This window comes from Carassius auratus, chromosome 1, assembly GCF_003368295.1.
Source record: "Carassius auratus strain Wakin chromosome 1, ASM336829v1, whole genome shotgun sequence".
In the NCBI taxonomy this organism is placed as follows: domain Eukaryota; kingdom Metazoa; phylum Chordata; class Actinopteri; order Cypriniformes; family Cyprinidae; genus Carassius; species Carassius auratus.
The window spans coordinates 14866747-14884322 of NC_039243.1; the positions used below are offsets into that span (position 1 = coordinate 14866747).

General features: G+C 38.0%; 1 protein-coding gene across 9 annotated transcripts in view; it reads right to left on the reverse strand.

The window, feature by feature from the left end:
- LOC113079453 (teneurin-3) overlaps window positions 1–17576 on the reverse strand; it is a 148034-nt gene that overhangs the window by 72091 nt on the left and 58367 nt on the right. For 5 of the 9 annotated variants that reach the window (XM_026251857.1, XM_026251746.1, XM_026251792.1 and 2 more), the window contains exons 4-6: window positions 15996–16094; window positions 13490–13728; window positions 4256–4378 (exon numbers count right to left, since the gene is read on the reverse strand). In XM_026251857.1, the coding sequence (XP_026107642.1) occupies window positions 4256–4378; window positions 13490–13728; window positions 15996–16094 (461 nt within the window). The remainder of the gene's footprint in view (window positions 1–4255; window positions 4379–13489; window positions 13729–15995; window positions 16095–17576) is intronic. The other 4 variants (XM_026252034.1, XM_026252230.1, XM_026252096.1 and 1 more) reach the window with 1 other exon arrangement.

The following is a 17576-nucleotide window of genomic DNA, read 5'->3' on the forward strand; positions in this document are numbered from 1 at the left end:
TATAGCCCATATCTATGAAATTATGCATAGAGAAAATCAAAAGAATGAACTCAGAAACATAAACATGCGCCACCATCACATAAGAAGCACTCTGGGCACTCTTGTTTTTGGGAGGTGTTCATTTGCTCTGCCACAATACTTTAGGATCGATATTTTCACGTTCTGAAGGCTTCAAGTGCCAGTAAAAATTAAACCAATTAAAAATGCACTGTTCTTTTAAATATTCACTTGATAAAAAATAAATATCAGAAATATTAAGCAGCACAAGTGTTTTGAGCATTGATAATAGTAATAAATGTTTCTTGATTGTCAAATCAGCATATCAGAATTAAAATCACGTGAAATATGCAGACTAAAGGCTGTAATAAAAGCAAAAGTTGGATCAACAAAATACTGACCCAGCTCCTTCTGCTTTTTAATTTGTAATTTTTCTTTTCTGACATGTTGGTGTTATATCTTTCACTTGGATGTTATATCTTGCACTGAGTAAATACAGCTGTATAAAACACAAACTGTGTCCATCTTGATTTCAGGCTGCAAAGCAACAAAATGTGATGATTTTACAGGGGAGGGTGATTCGTTTCTATACCCACTGCAATTTTTGCTCTGCTGTGTGTGTGTGTGTATGTGACGTCCTTCGCAGAGAGCTGTGGTGGTGTTGGTGGGCATGCACACACAGATCAAGATTAACTGAAGGAGGTGCGGGTGTTAGCTAGTGTCTGTATTGATTGAGAGTAAGCTGTGTGATTGTTCACATTGCTGATGGCTTCATTAATAGCTGCTCTTCTACAGGACCCCCCCCCTCCTCCTGTTTGGCCCTCACAGCAGACAACAGACCCACCGCTGGAAGCTTCTGCCATAGCAAATTCTCCTGCCCTGTTAACACATTAACATTCCCCTGCACCCAGTGGCATACACATTTTTATTTCTTTCAATGAGAAAGGGAAAAAAGCGAGGTGGGGGCTAGCGCTAGGAAAGACTGACTACGCTGAATGCAAATTCTGCTCAAATAAATGTAACCTGATTGTGTCACTGCTGCTTAGGGGGAGATGAATGACTTCCACTTGCTGTATAACTAAACAGCCACAGACGCCTATAGAACTGCATCACAATCAATTTAGCACAATTTATGACCAATTGATAAAAGCACATCCAATTTCTTAACTCTGCTGATGACAAATAGACATTATAGAGACTGAAAATGTCTTATAGCTGATGCTGAAATGCCCTAATCTAATGCTCCATCACTGCAAGCGTGGACACGTCCATCACCTCAAGAACAAACACATTACTGTAAGGGGCATCATCATAATGGCCTTCAAACATATGGCCATCCATCTTCACAGCATGAGTGTGTGTCCCCGTGTCTGAGTGCTTGAATTAGTACTTAAGTGAGGGAGACCTTGTGGGAATACACCTGCTGGTGGGTGGGAGAAAACGATAGCGTCTGTTTCTGTGAGGTTATTTATTTCTCATTGTTTTTGGTATTTAGCATATGCTGTTAATCATAAGTGCCTTACACTGAGTTGACAAACCAAAATCATCTCTTGAATTTTAATGTGAGCTCTTCTCTTAATCTGCCACCACTTTGCTCTGCCCACAGAGAAATCTCACTTGTTCCTGTAAAGCACAGATGTATGTAGTGTGCATTAGTGCCCGCCCACTTTTTCAGCAGCCTTGGTCCTGGTATTTTTTTCTATTCATTTTTCCTATAGGGATTTTTTTTTTTATTATTATTTTTTTTTAATGTTTTGTTAAAGCATTACACGCCATGTAACAAGCCAGCCAGCTATAAGGTGAATTACAAAATTACAAACTTTGATTTGAAGCAAATAGGGCAAAAGACAGCGGTATTGAACTGTGTACATAATGGCTTTAATGAAGGAAAGAACTACAATCCCATGAGGCATTGGAAATGACACTCTAATTTTAAAAGATGGTGAAATATCAAATGTTTTTTTTGTTTATAACAAAATGTGCATATATACATTTGTGGAATTTTCTGTACATCTGCACATGATTATTTTAAAAAATAAGCTGAAATAATGACAACAGATGGCTTAAAAAAAGCATATACCATCAAACTCGGAGCTCACAACAGGTCTGAATTTAAAGTTTTTTTTTTTAAGTTAGCATTAAAAACAATCACTTTCCCTTTGGAGAAAACTAATGGAGTTTTTACTATGGGAACTCCAATGTTGCATTTTATTTAAAATTTATAATATTTAAAAACCTTTTAAAATATGTAAATGTGCCAGCAAAGGCAGACAGAATGCCCTCAAGGTGCTCTGCCACTTGACTATGGAGATTAAAAATAGAACATATATTTAAATAAATAACATTTCTGTTACATTTTTCATGTTTTATTTCTAATTCAGATGAAACTTACCACCAGAGATTTGACCTTACTTTCTGTGTGTTACGAGTGACAGACTTAATACAATCTCTGGCAGGCATGTATCAGTGAATGTATTTGTTAAGTTAGCACTTTCTTTTGTGTGATGCATGTACTGTGCATCAGTGGCAGTCAATGTTTGGGACTGATAGCCATATTTACTTGCACCATTTTATCTCAACAGGTGTTCAGGACCCCTTACAGCTCACAGAAGTGAACTGAATACTGTCTGAATGAACGAATAACCGAAATCAGCCCTCTGTTCAATTCTCACAGCAGAAACCATAGTGACAGTAAACATCAAAGACAGTGACTTCTATAACACTGTCATGTCTTTTCACAATTGACAATGTTATTTAATAAACAATTCGAAGTGCAAGTTCTTCCGGCAAATCTTAATTAACCGACAATGGCTTTCAATTTTTAACTGAGCATAGAACGCAGCATCTGGGTCATGAGCAGACCACAAAACTGATGAGAGCGGATCTGGAGAAAATACAGTGACATGATCAGGATCTTAAAAAAAAAAAAAACTGAAACTCTACATGAATAAAACACAATTGCACTGTATGACACGATCCACTTGAGAAATAAAATAATGTAAGATGAGAAGTTTTGTTTTCTGATATTATTATTATTATTATTTTTAATGAAAAATGTTTTTTTTTTTTTTTTTTAAGCAAGAACAAATACCTGCCAATGGGAAAGAAAATGTAACTTAATTCATAAGGAAAACAAGGTTATTTTTCTTCCTCTGGTGGAAGATATTTTTTCATTAATTTATCAAATTAAAATCTTACAAATCTTATGTCACTTTGCCTCAAGTGCAATTCTTATTCAAGAACTCTTGAATCTTTTAGTCGATTTAAACCAGCTCCTTTAAGTTCATTGTTGAGAGAAATAATAGTCCAGAAATAGTGCTGAAAGTTTAAGTCCATTTGTTTTTCCATTTCTAACCAAACTAAGCATGAATGGAGCTGAAATTAGCAATGTAAAACATGACTGACAGCCATTTCAGTTGCTTTTTGAGCATAGCTGACGTGTGTTTCTGAGTGCTTGTAAAAATGGCACTCCATTTCACTGGTCAGTAGGTTTGTGTGACAGTTAATATTAAGGACAGAGTGAATCCTACTTTCAAGAGTGAAAGATAAAGAAAGAGAGATTCTGGGTAGAATGCCAGGGCATTTCACAATTGTCACTATTTGGCTTCATGGCTTGAAAGGCCCAGACAATCTCACAAACTCATTTATTGTGCATTCTGCACACACACAGCCCTCTCATGTTCTCCCATTAAAACACACTATTCTTTGAACTCATTATTTTCACCTAAATGTGCTTTTTGGCTAATCTTCGTGTTTCCCAGACATGTCTGCAACAGCCGTGTCAGCCGACACATCAAAGCAGCCGCTCTGCTATCGTAAGACTAGCGTCTAAATGCTGAGGAATGTAAGCCTGTTCCTCTCACAAACACTTATTTGAGATTTATACTCATCACAGATCACTGAAACGCACATCCGAGTGCCAGGAAAGATGGCATGGTGCAAAGAAAATGGTTTTGGAGTGTGTGATTTCCATTTGTGTGTGGGAGTGTTTGTGACTGGGGGTGTGGGGGTGTTTGTTTAGCTCGAGTTATGTTTATTTAAGGGAGTGCGGGTCTTCATAGCGGAGGGTCCTAGAGGTGTAGTTGTGTAGGAGTGAGTCTGTTTGGTAATTTTCTTTAGCCTATTACTGTGTGTGTGTTCTCCAGTCTGTTTACTAAATGCAAATGTGTTTCATGCTGGTGAAGGGGCTTGAACAGATTGTGCCAGTGCCATATTATGCATCAGTGCGTGAGTGGGTATGTGTGCGTTTGACCCTTACTGTTCTCGGTAGACAGGGCAGTAACTGCGTTGGTTGCCGTGGTGTCAGATTTGACCTGGCCGTTCTCAAAAGCATAGCCCTCAGTCTCTTGAAGCTGCCAATTCAATCCAAAGAGATGCATGGCTGTGGAGAGAGAATGAAGAATGAAGCAACAGGATGCAATGAAGTGGAAACCCTGTAATGCAATCAATATAAAAAAAAGTTTGCCCCTGTAAATGAGCTGCTATGATGATGCTGGCCCAAGTCACCTTCACCCCCAAGTTTCTATGATATTCTGGCTCCTGTATATGACTTCGGACCCTCCTTCAATGTCTGGGGATCTTTATTGTCTGCCAGGATAATTGTAGTTTAATCCCTTTGAAAAGTAACAGGACATCTTGTACTTAAGCCATGTAATATCTACATATATTCAAGCATCATAAAATAAGTGGGAGAAGTTACATGCTAAAGATTAATAATTAAATTATTAAAACAATTCACAAAGCCACTAAAGCCAATAAAATATTTTTTTATATATTGTTTTAATGGAATACTGCAGTATTTATTTTAAATTATTCATGCACATCATTATTTTTTTCTTCATAATCTCTAATCTTTAATAAAAATCAAAGTCAATAGCCCCTCGCAACAACATCTCTTCCTTGATGATGTGTAAACAGGCACAGGACAATAAAACTGTCTTATGGCCCGACGAGTTTTAGTCCCTCTCCTCCAGCAACCTGTCACTCACATAAAACAATCGCTTAAATTAACAAGAGACAGTAAACTAACAATCCAGTCAATTCCCAATGGACAAAAATCAAGAACCCCTCTACTTTCCCACCCCTGAAAAGCTGTTTCAAATGGAAATATGTCACAGTAGTGAAGAAAAGTCAGTCGCAATTTTAGCTACAAGGCAACTTTAAAAATAAACTCTAATAAACATTGTCAAAAAAAAAATAAAGAAGCTAATCAGAGAGATGTTACGTAATCTACCCTCTATAATGACCTTTTTTTGAAGAAGAATATAGCTACGTGTCTTGAATTAATTTGTTTGTGCATTACTCAGAGGAACTCTTTATACAGTCATTGTTTTGTGTCAAGTGACAATACCAATTTGTTCATCAAGTATTTAAGTTAAAACAATAAAATATAGAAACCAGAGTAGCCTCAGCTGATGAATTTGGTTTTAGTGACTGGAAAGACTGTGTGGCTGTGCTGCGGAGTAATCTGTTTAAACAGCTGCTTTGGCTGTCTCTTTTCACTTGTTCCTGGAATGTCTGAATGTTCTTACCAAACCATGTGTGAAATCCAAGGGTTCAGAAATCACACTTAGTCTGTATATATCTGTGACACGGGGTTCAGCTCAGGTGTGGCTAGAAACACAACTGGCTACATTTCAGAGTGGCTTTGCCAAACGTTCTTTCACGGATTCTGCAAACGGTCCCTGTGGGCAGAATGACGACCTTGGTGAATCAGCACCCATTTGAGCATGATTTGTTTCTCTGGTGATTCATCTAAAGAGCATGCTTGGAAAGGTCATACAGGATAGTGTACAATATGTAGGATACTGTAGGAACTAAGCCATAATGGGGACTGATCCTTATATCGGGAACCAGTTTAGTTGTAAACTGAGAGGAAATACAGCGAAATGTCAAGGGGTTGATAAACTAATTCTGCTTCATAGTTGTAATGGAGGAATAGGTAGGTTATTCATTTTGCAGCAAGTTTGAATCAACATGACAGTGAAAAAAAAACATATTTTCATGTTTGGCTGAACAATTTAACTACAATGCTATATACAGCCTTAATCTAGTGGTAATTGTGATGTCCCTGTGATTTGTCATATCATTAGATGGTTTTGTCTTGCATTATTATGAAAATCTCATAGGAGATACTGCATATGAGTCGTTGTATGTAGGTGTGTGTGGTAGCTGTACTGAGGTGGGCTGCTCTGAGGGGACAGGCTGATCCTCTCTCTGAGTAACAGCAGTGTTAGCTGCAGACGCTGGCTCTAATAAAGGTAATTTAGACCTGCCAACAACCCCCACTGGGTCTCTTCATGCCCCCAGAGCACGCACACACAACCTCCCCACATAAATCATTCTCCTTCTCTCTGTGCTGGAGTATTTGTGTGTGTTTACTTGCGTGTGTAACGTTTCTTATGTGTGCTTGTTATCTGGAAACGTAGGCTTTCTCTTGTATTCCTGAAACGAGCAGATAAAGCTCTCCAGCTCGCTGTAACATTATACGACAAAAGAGCTCCAATGACATGGAACGCTAATGAGAGAGTGTATAGAAGAGTTGAGGTGTGAGAGAGTTTCATTAAAGTATTTGAGCAGTAATTGGCTTATAACATTCCTTAAGCTCATGCTCCAAACTCACTCTATATCTTTCTGACTGGTCCTCTCTCTCTCTCTTTCTCTCATTAAATTAGATACCCGCTGGGTGAGCCAGTTCATGGAGCAGCCGATGTCCAGCACTCTGGCCTTAGCCCAAGCAGGGGGTCACGGAAGAGTGGGTGGTATTGACTTCTCTGACAGAAAGACAGCCACCCCCTGCTGATCTGATTGAGCTGCTCGCCGACTCTCTTTTGAGCAGGCTACTCTATTAACTTTCGGCATCGTAAACGAGAAACGAATATGCTAGTGACAAGTTTCTCACCTCTCTATCAGATTCTTTTTTTGTTAATTGGAAAGTTGGATTCATCTGAAACTGGAACTAGTGTGGATGAATAAATAATCTAAAAAAGAAAAATACATTTATGGGCACGCATGGATCTAAGAGCCGCAGGGTATTCGGGAACAATCATGCATGTGTATGGAACACATCCAGGCTATTAGAATACAAATGCGCCAAGTGCAAAGTAAAAACGCGTCTAGTTCTCTCAGCTGACAAAGAATGTAAATTGGCTGTTAGGTTTTTTCCCTCATTTTCTTTCCCTCCGTTGTCTCGCGAGTGCTAAAACAGCTAAAGGTGGGCGAGATCATGGGAGGTGGATCGCTTTGTTGATGAGGCTTGGGAATGGAGCGATGAATGATAAAGCAGGCTTCAGAGAAAGACCAATTCTACATGGGGTGAGGAGAGAGAGGGAGAGCGAGAGAGAGAGGGCAATGGAGGGAAGCACAATGCCTGATCAGTTTGGAAGTGGGCCGCTACTGCCTCAGGTGTATGCAGAATGAATGAATAAGAGAGGAAGCAGGAAGAATGAGTTTTCACCAGGGCAGGGTTCACATGCAGAGTGGTAAGATTTACAGTTAACTAAATGCAAGGCAACTTATATGAGGCAGGATTGGCGGTTATGTAACCAGTGGGACTCGCAATGCTATCGAGGACTCTTTGACTCTTAATCTTAAAATACAGCTCCATATTTCTCACTGTATGTCACTTATGATCATTAGCAAGAGGATGGGGAAACTGTCTTTCTGTGACTCAACGAGGAACTATTTTCAGAACTAGTGGGAGAAAAACAACAGCAAGCAACACCAACAAAACTGAAAAAGCAAACGTGAACCGTCGCATTTAACTGCGAGAGAGACACGCCAATGAATAAAAAAGACTTTCTGCAGCAATAAATCAAGGCCAAAACCAAATGTCCTTCCATCCCTCAGGGTGTTGTTGTGAGTAGAGCTGCTGACAGCCTGTCCCCTGAGCATTTCCAAATCACCCACATAAATTACCTCAAACTCTCACTGTCCTTATTTACAATCACTTTTTGCAAGGCACCAAAGCTACATTTTTGTATGCCTATTTATGAAAAAATACATTCAGAAATTTCATCAATGCCAATCAAAACTTGCTTTTTCGAATTCAGGTTTAACAAGGTACACAACAGATAAAAAAAAATAAAAAATTACTCAGACCATTAATTATTCTAAAATCATTTAGTGAAAAACATAAGTGGGAGGACAAAGCAGCTCGCTTGACTGTGAAAATAAGAGAGCACTGTGGAAAGACTGAGTTAATATTTTCTCCAGTGTGTCACTACTCATTCGTCGAGACAGAGACCGAATGAAAAACTGTGCTTGGCTGTGCCTAAATGTAAAATGCTTTTCAGAGGTGTGAAAAGCTGTGAAGTATTTATGAACAGCGTCTCCATCTTTTAAAACAGTACTGAGGAAATCTTGGCATGCCATGCTTCCTTTGGCTGGTGTTTGGTCCACTGGGGGCCCTTTATGAGTTTCTCCAGCTTTTGGCCTCAATGCTAGAAGCAAGGTGGAGAGGCCATCGGCACTCTGTTCAGAAGTTGGAACTTACTTACCATGTGCATCACTTTATTTTTAAAAAAGGGAATCGTTGAGGGAGGGTGTATGGATGTTTTGGTGGTAAAGTCATGCTTTGCTCATGAATGCAGAAATAATTTAATATGATATTTATTTCGGTTTCGCTAAATAAATAGTCAATGTTACATACTGATTCAGAGATCAGGTCAGTAGTCTCTGTAGTTTCTAGCAGATGATTGTAAAAACAAAGTATATGCAGGAAGTGCAAAGTTATTCTAAAGAACAGTGGACAGCTTAACTTCTTAGGATTAAAAAAGGACTTTCTCCTAGTCAACAACTGTGAAATGAAAACTGCTGGAAAGGCATATGATGGCATGATGGCCTTCCATCAGGACTTGTGCTGCATCAGTCTTGCCTCAGAACTCTCTTTTCAAGAAGCTCAGGGAGCAGTTAAGTGAGTCAAAAAATCTGGTCTCAGGTCTACTCAGTTAACCTGTCGTTCTAGTGAGATTTTAGTGGTGGTCAGAGGATCCTCTCAACATGTTTGTGGCATCTGGGTGAACTTCCATCCTGTATTAAAGCCATCCTCAGAGGATGTGGTATTGATCGAGTGTTCATTAAAAATCTCTATGTGGCTATATAACCCCTGTTGAACAAGGACAGAGAGAAAGAGAAACCTGATTTCCCCGTTCTCTGTCTGTCTTGTTGTGTGGGTGTGGGCTTAGCGGAGATGGCTGGGGTCTGACACACCAGATGGGACTGACAGAGAAAAGGCTCTGGGTTTTCTTAGTAGCTGGAAGAGCTGCTGACACATAGCGAGCAAGGCATTGTTTGCTGTGTGAAACCAAAGAGGAGGATATGTTCTCCATCTGCAATGCTGACAGTGTGAGACACAGTGAGACCAAGACGCTGCATACATTGAACTCATGTTACTCAAAATATAATGCATTCTTGTGCATAATTAAAGCGGCATCCACCTGCAGACAAACAATCACGTCATCAGCTTTTACAGAAGTTTACAGTGAATGTTCCACTGTGTTTACTTGATAACTGCATGGATGTGCATCTTGTTGTAATGCTTTATGAATCAAATATTACAGTTCCCTCTCTTTTTGTAATACACACAACTAGTCAGAGAGGCCATTCGTTAGGATACCTTTTAACTGCACTTTTTGCATAGTCTGTTTAACCCAACCAGATAGGACAATTTACAAGTATTAAATCAATTTACTGTTGCAGCATAATATACTCTAATTTATAAATTGATTTGTTTAGCCTCCACTATTCAGATGTTGAAGTGGCCAAACAGCAGTTTTAAGAAGACTCATAAATTCCTATTATGATTTTATATAATAATCCCAATTATAATTCTTAGTATTAAGTGCATATGCTACACAGGGGAACTTTTCAAATAGCTTAAAATAACGAAAGCATAAATGTACTGCATATTGGTTGGAGCCCCAACGGAGTGTTCTCGGAACATCATATAACATTCTAGCTCTGTTCTCTCAAAGTTATGAACAAATGTCCTTCTAATAACGCAAATAGAACATCAGCCCTGTTTCTCTTTTCTATTATCATCTGGTCTTTAACAATGTTCTCAAAACACAATGTAGCACAAATACATTAAATGATCAATGATACAATTAAATGTTCCCTTACTGTTCACATAAATAATAATAATAAAAAAAGTTTTTTTTTTTTATATATATTTTTTGTAATCTGGTTCAGAAAACATACTTATTATGAATGGGCAAAATGTTCTTATAATATAATTTTGTTAGCTGGGAATAATCCCATTGTGCTAAAAGCAGAAAGAAAAGGGATGATAAACAAAAACGCATATAATATCTCAGTTAATAATGTGTGATTCTAGGGCTCTGCAGGTGGACAATATTCAAGTACGCTGCCTTGAAAGACAATATAATTTTGCATTCTCCTTTGGAAAATCTGGCCTATGTTTAAATATAGGCTTGTTTTTCAGATAACAGTTAATTCCTCAGATTTAAGTAGCGATGGTTAAGGATTGTCAAACTCTTTAAGTAGGTCTAACTTATTATTAACCTAAACTTTATTAATTCTGTGAAGTAATTTGGGAGGAACAGAAGTCATTTAGTAAATGAAAACTCATTTGGTAAATCTATTGGCAAGCCCATTTGTGAAAACATCTTGAACAGGAAGAAAGAGTGCAGTAACAATGTTCCATTGTGTATACCCATAGCATCAGTCATTTGAAATAACAGGTTTTGGAACGCAAATTCAGAGGGATAATGAGGTCTGATAATGAAAGCTGGGACGGGACGAGGAACAGCCACAGATAAAAAGAAAGTGAGAAGGAATCTGTTTTCAGGCTTGTTAATGTTTAGCCCCTACAGGGCACTGTCATGATTAGCTCTCCATATATTTCCATAATTTCTGTGATGCTCTTGAATGTCCTGCTGAGTGCATCTTCAGGAATCTTAAAATGCAGTAATGATCAGAGCTGCTGAGGGTCTGGCCAGCAACACCCCGCTGCTTGTAAGCAAGACATGGTACAAATGCTATCTTCAACTAACAACTTTCTGCCAAGATCGGACTTAAAAAAACAAACAACAATTCAAAAAGTCACATGATGCATTTCTTTCCACAAACTTTTTAATTTGCATACAGCCCAACTAAGCTGATATTATTTCATAAGGCCAGTGCACATCTAAGACAACAAAGACACAGAATGAAAGAGATGGCCATTATGGACCAATTATTTTGTGACCCTGGGTGAAAACTCTGTAATCTTGTTGGCTTTCAGTCTCTCTAGATGGTTGCGATCTCTGCTCTATTAGCAGCTGTATTGACAAAAGCAGCAGACCTGGCTGTGGAGTGTCAGTAAATAGCTCTCTGGAAGCTGCTGTACTGTCTCGAATACAGTGCAATAATTAACTCCGAAATGGATTTGGCTTTCTCTCTAAAGAGAAAAATTAGCTTTTGTTATTCAGCCACTCTTGGTTGCTGATCACACAGAGAATTCAACTGCTTTCTTTAAACCTGTCGAACACAGCTCTAACGCTGCGCAGGCTTTAATACAGTACATCTTGTCAATCCCAACAGTGAAAAATGGAACTACAAATGACTTCTCTCAACGTGACACAAAAGCGGACAATAATGAAAGGCCACTGACTGAACAAATGCATTCCTATTTGGATGTAAAAGGGACTCACTGATGCTGTCCTCTCATCCCTTTATGACTTTATGATAAAAGAGGGCTGCTGGATCTCTACAGCACTGAATAGGTTTGGAGCAATATTGCACTGAGAAAGGAAAAGGAGGGCACTTCATTTCCTCTTATTGACTTTGGAGGCCAGTCTTGACGTCATCAATACAACGAATTGTACTGAATCATGCCTGTCTTTGTGTGTCCTCTGTGTCTGATCGCTAAGAGGTGAAACCTTTCATGTGAATGTGACAATTTCTGCTAATTTTGTCCTTTAAGTGCAGTTGACTGGATCATATGGCACGTCCATTAGGTGTTCTGTTACTTTATTTTTGTGAAACCAGTGTACTTTGGTCTATAATGTTCTCATGAACTAACAAGGAACATGTGTACATTTATTTACTAGCATTAACAAAGATTAATAAAGACTGTAGGAAATGTTAATGTTAGTTAAATAACAATAATAAGTATTGAAAAGTGTTATTGTAATGTTATTGTAAAGTGTTACCAATATCATATAATGCAGTAATGATGATCATGCACTATTTAATGTATTCATCTTTGTTTCTCAGTTAAAATTAATATATAAATGTAATTCAGCACCACATTTACAATGATATTTACCTATTCATTTTAGATCTTATTTTTTTATGTGACAACAGTACTTATAATGCAGAATATATGATTAGAATCTGGTGTTTTTGTGTTACAGGGGGGTTTTCAGGAAGAAGTAAGAATCATTTTAATAACAGAATCTTTATGCAAAATAGTAAATTTTTTTCTTTTGATTTTGGATTGAAATATGACACGTTTTGGAGGTTTTTGTCTGATTCAACCACATATAACAGTCTGAAATGGATAACTGACATTTCTTTTTCCTTAAGCTTACAGAAGAACAAAAATTTCCAGTTCTATTTTGGAATATATCTGTGAGAGCCACCATATAACAGAAAGCCTGTTATACCTCCCTCTCTCTCTCTCCTCGCTTTCTCTCTCTATGTGCTTCCCTTCTCTCTTCAGCAACAGAACCATTATAAAAATGGTTGGGAGTAAAGAACACTCATATTGTAGCAGAAGAACGACTGGAGAAAAATAAACAGATGTCCAATGCCTGCTGTATCATTGTCTCTCCCATGCGGTTCAACAGAACCATCTTGCCTTTGAGACAAACCAGCCCACCTCACGGTGCAAAACAGCATCTCTACAGGCCTTCCACAAATCCTCTCATCAGCGTGACATTTGTATGGAATGAGGAAACAACTGGCTCCATTCAGAGAGGACGCTTAAACAAGGCTGTCTACATTTGGCACACAGTATGTGATAAATACTAAATGAAAGCGAACTTAAAACCATGACGACGCAACAGGAGAATAAATGTTTGTCCGTCGACGTGGCCCCATTCTGCTACTATGGCAACAAAGGCTACAAGGACCACTGTGCAGGTGACTGAGTAATAGACAAAAATTAGCAGTGGTTTCCATGGCAATGGAATTGACAAAGCAGTTGATTTTTAAATAGTACTCCACAGCCATTATAACATTTTGCAGGCTTGCTAGAGGTAACCTGAATGAAATTATAGCTTCATAAACTTACTTAAAAATCAAGTGGTAGTAAAAATTCTGAATATATAAGGCAAAGTGGTTAGGGGGACATGATGCCCTCCCTTTTAGGGTTGCGTGAATGACTAGTCGGTCTTAAAAATGTTGTCTTAAAAGCTCAATTAAACTCAGAATATAAATTGAAAAATAAAAATAACTCCATATAAAAAATATATAGAAATATATAAGACTAGTCGACTTCATTAATCAACCATCTATACTTTAAAGCATCAAGGATTTCACCTACCAATGCAGTAACAGAGCAGTACAGAGAGCAGTATGGAGACAGCCATGGCGCTGAGGGCCGTGCACCTCCATGAGCAGTACTTGGGGGACTTCTTGAATTTGAAAGCGCTGCGAGACAGTGTGTTGCGGGGCAGGGGCCGTGTGGGGGGCGAGTAGACTCCCCCCGTGGCCATGGTGTAGCCTGGCGTGGCCGTGCTGAACAGAGGAGTGGTGCCAGTGCCTGTCTTAAAGAGAAAGTGCCTGAAAGAGAGAAAAATGGAGAGAGACAGAAAGAGAAAAGCAATGAACATCTATTTCTCGTTTTAAAAGATACACATTTTTAAAGTATTTTCTTTTCATTTTGCATTGAACAGCTTTAGGCAATAAAGATTAATGCCAAGAACCTGTAACATCTGATACAGTTCATAAAATCAGATGATTATAGCATTTAACAATCGCATATTCTATTCATGGAAAGCTTGGTGTATTAACTCTAAAGGAGTTTAAATGAATAGTTGCAGCAGCACTGATTGCTCATAGAGCGGGGCGCAGTACAGGAAGTGAGGCGTACAGCCCTCCTAAAATGCCTTGCTCCTGTACATCTCCCGCTAAGCTAGTGTCACCCTCTCCTGCTGATTGGCACTTAAAGAATGATTGGTTAACTGAAGCCCTTGGCATGTGGTAATTAAGCTGGGCAGATATTACCAGAACATTTATAAAGCCGGCCCTTTCTGTTAGCTTGAACACCACAGTGAAAATCTAGCCCTCTTCACTTCTCAACCTTTACCGAACACATCTCAATCAAAGACCTTGTGTTTGACTTCCCTTTAGCCTGCTGTGTTTCTTTGTCCAAATGAAAGTGGAGAAATGAGAAACGTTGGGTGCATCTGAGTGTGAGTGGCACTTTCCACTGTAAATCTGGAATAATTTGATTGCACTTGAGAGGTGGAGAAAAAGCTTTTTCTAATTAAAAATCACCAACGGTACTGTTTCCTCAGCAGAAGAGGAAAAAAATAAAACATCATTATTTTTAGCATTTAAGATCCCATTATCCCATGTGTAGGACTGTAGACATATGGGAAACCAGGACTATAAAAGTAAGGTTTTGAAACAAGTCCAAACACATAAATACATTTTGTTTGTGCAGGTGTTTTGTATGCTGGTTTCAAATTCACAGATCATTTAAATAATATTATATACTCCTATGTGATTATATATATATATATATATATATATATATATATATATATATATATATATATATATATTAATATAAGTTAATAAATATTACATATAATAGATAAATCATCTAAGACAGTCATACGATGAGATTTTAACCAAAACACTGAAAACTGGAAACAGATTTTAATTTTTAATTGTCAATAATTTTTTTCTCCATAAATTGTGTTTTATTTTAGTTTAATTGTTTAAATTTAGCTAAAAAAAAACTGAAAACTAATAATGGCCAGCTGCCAAATATACTTATTTGATGACAATAATTATTTATCAAATTTTTTTCTGGGGAAATAACAGTAGTAGTTTTTATAGCTCTTTTTTTCGTAGTCAAAACGTCAGATAGGTATGCGCCTATACAGAATTAACTGTCAAAAACAAATCTGAAAAATATTTACTGTAGTTAAAAAAGTGAAAAAACTATCCCCAGTCTACATTAAAGGCCTAGACATAATAACACTCTTCCACCGCATGAAATCCCTTCCGTTTGTTAAACAAAACATCTCACAAGCTTCCATAGATAAGCAATTCTCTAAAACTGCATGGTTGTCTGTTCGATTGCATTCTTTATGTTGACAGAATGACCCATGAAGACTCTGAACAATGGAACAAACAGATGATTCGAGCTGCGATATCAAATAACACTGAGCACTAAATCCAATTAGCGAGACAGTTCGACAATGTCTCTGCATTCTAATGCAGCGACAGAGAGAGATAGAGACAGAGAAAGAGAAACTGTGCTCTTGTTTTAGTGCAGTAAACAGTTGCTGCCAACTCACTTTTACTCTAACATTATCAATCAACCCAATCAAAGCCAAGATGCTGTGCAAGGCAGTCATGATTTAATCCAGTAATGCAGGAATATCAATTAAAGAATTAGTCAAATTAAAATATTAAAGGCTGTGTAACTTGATTTATGCAAGTGGCGAATCGATTAGCATATTAGTGGATTTTTATTGCAACTTAATTTCGAGCAATTATTCTTAAGCAAGTACCAGTGTCAGAAGTGGCTGCCAATCAAGTGCCTCTTGATAATTTGCAGTCATTGGCTAACCGAACAAGGGAAGAGATATACAATAAAAGGTTGGGCCAGTGCATGACTGCTTTGTCTAAATTCGGTTGGCTCAGTATGGGACTCTGGCCATTTGGTTGGCTGAGCAATGGCCTTCTGTTTGGGGGTATCTGGGTTGGGGTGGGGGTGGGGGTGGGGGTTCTGGAGATTTAGCACTTTGGTTGGCTCAGTGTTGGGCTTGGCATCAGCAGCTGGCACCAAGAGAAGACTCAGGAGCACATACCCGTCCCCATAGCCGCCCTCGTGGCACACGGGAGGGAACACATCCATCTCTATTAAGTTGTCATGCCCGTTTTCAAGAACTGCTTGCTTTGCTAATTTTCTACATGAGAGAGACAAACAATTAGAATAAAGGTTGTCAGTTCTTACTGGTGATGAGACAAGTCAAGGTATTTCTAATTATGAGTTTGGCAGCAAATCCAGAGAGAAAGAGCTTCCCAAATGGCAGACAGTCATAGCTGAATGTACATAGAATGAAAGACAGACCCACACACATGAAAATACTCATAAAACAAGTATACTGCTGTTATATGTCCAATGCATCAATCTGTTTTCCTCTAAATGGAAGCACTAACATGCTCTGACATCAAGGAATATTTATTATAGTGAATAAAGCCACAGAATTACTCAAGCACACTGAATGACTGTAAATTGTTATTGGTAGGCTCTCTACATCCTCTATAAGCTGGTGTGAATATATATTAATAATTATACTTCCTCTACGTTGAATAGCATCCCCCGGAGCAAGGGATGGGTATCTCTAGAGATGCACAGAATCTGAAGCAGTGGTTTCAATTGGTGGTGGGCCATGACCCTAAAATGATAGGGCTCAAGGCAGCAAAAAAAAAAAAACCTTCCTAAAGGTCAAAAATAAAATGCACCTAACCATGTAATTATGTATTGCTAGGATATAAAAAAGGCCCATCAACTTTTATGAGGGAGAGAACAATTTCCATATTTTTTGTTATTGACATTGAAGGCCATGTGTGCAACCTATTCTACTGTATTTTGATGAAAATGTAACTGTGACTTGTTAGAATCAAGTCGAACTAGGTAGATGTCAACATGGAGAGGTTATGTGACTAACCCACACCCTCAAAAACCTACAAAGGTAAAGGAAAATATTATCCAGAATACATACAGGTTCACTTTGGTTTGTGCTGACCACAATGTGTTTATTTAGTGAGTTACTGGCTTCTGAGACACTTATAAATGAGCAATAAACAAATAATATATTCTTTGTTTGACTTTGGGCATTTTTTTGCTTATTTATAAATGCTAAACTATTTTAGCATTTTGCCAGTCAAAGTCCAAAAAGTGAAACCATTTGAGAACCACTGATCTAAAACCTTGGGGCAATATGGAGTTTTTCATTCCTCTCCACAAATTTTGTTGTGGGTTGAAAACTGATGCATGGATTCCAAGAGTAATTCAATATGACTTGGCACATGACCTCTTGGTATTCCCACAAAACACCACCATGACCTTAGCTCCAACCAACTCACCTTTCTGACCTCATAGCAGGAGTTCAATCCTTTGCTTAAAGTTTTTACAAGTGCCTTGCTGACATGTAACAAGACTTGACCATATGCACGTAGGTTTTGAATTACACTATTTGATATATAAACCACACAACAGCTTTTAAAATTATTTATATGTAGTTTCAAATTCATCTTTGTCCTACTTTTCAAGACAAATTAATTTAAAAAGAAATAAAGACAAATCTGGCTAATTTAGGATCGGAAAGACCAATTTAAGTAACTTTGCCATGAAAATGATAAATGTTAATTTCATTTTATTATGA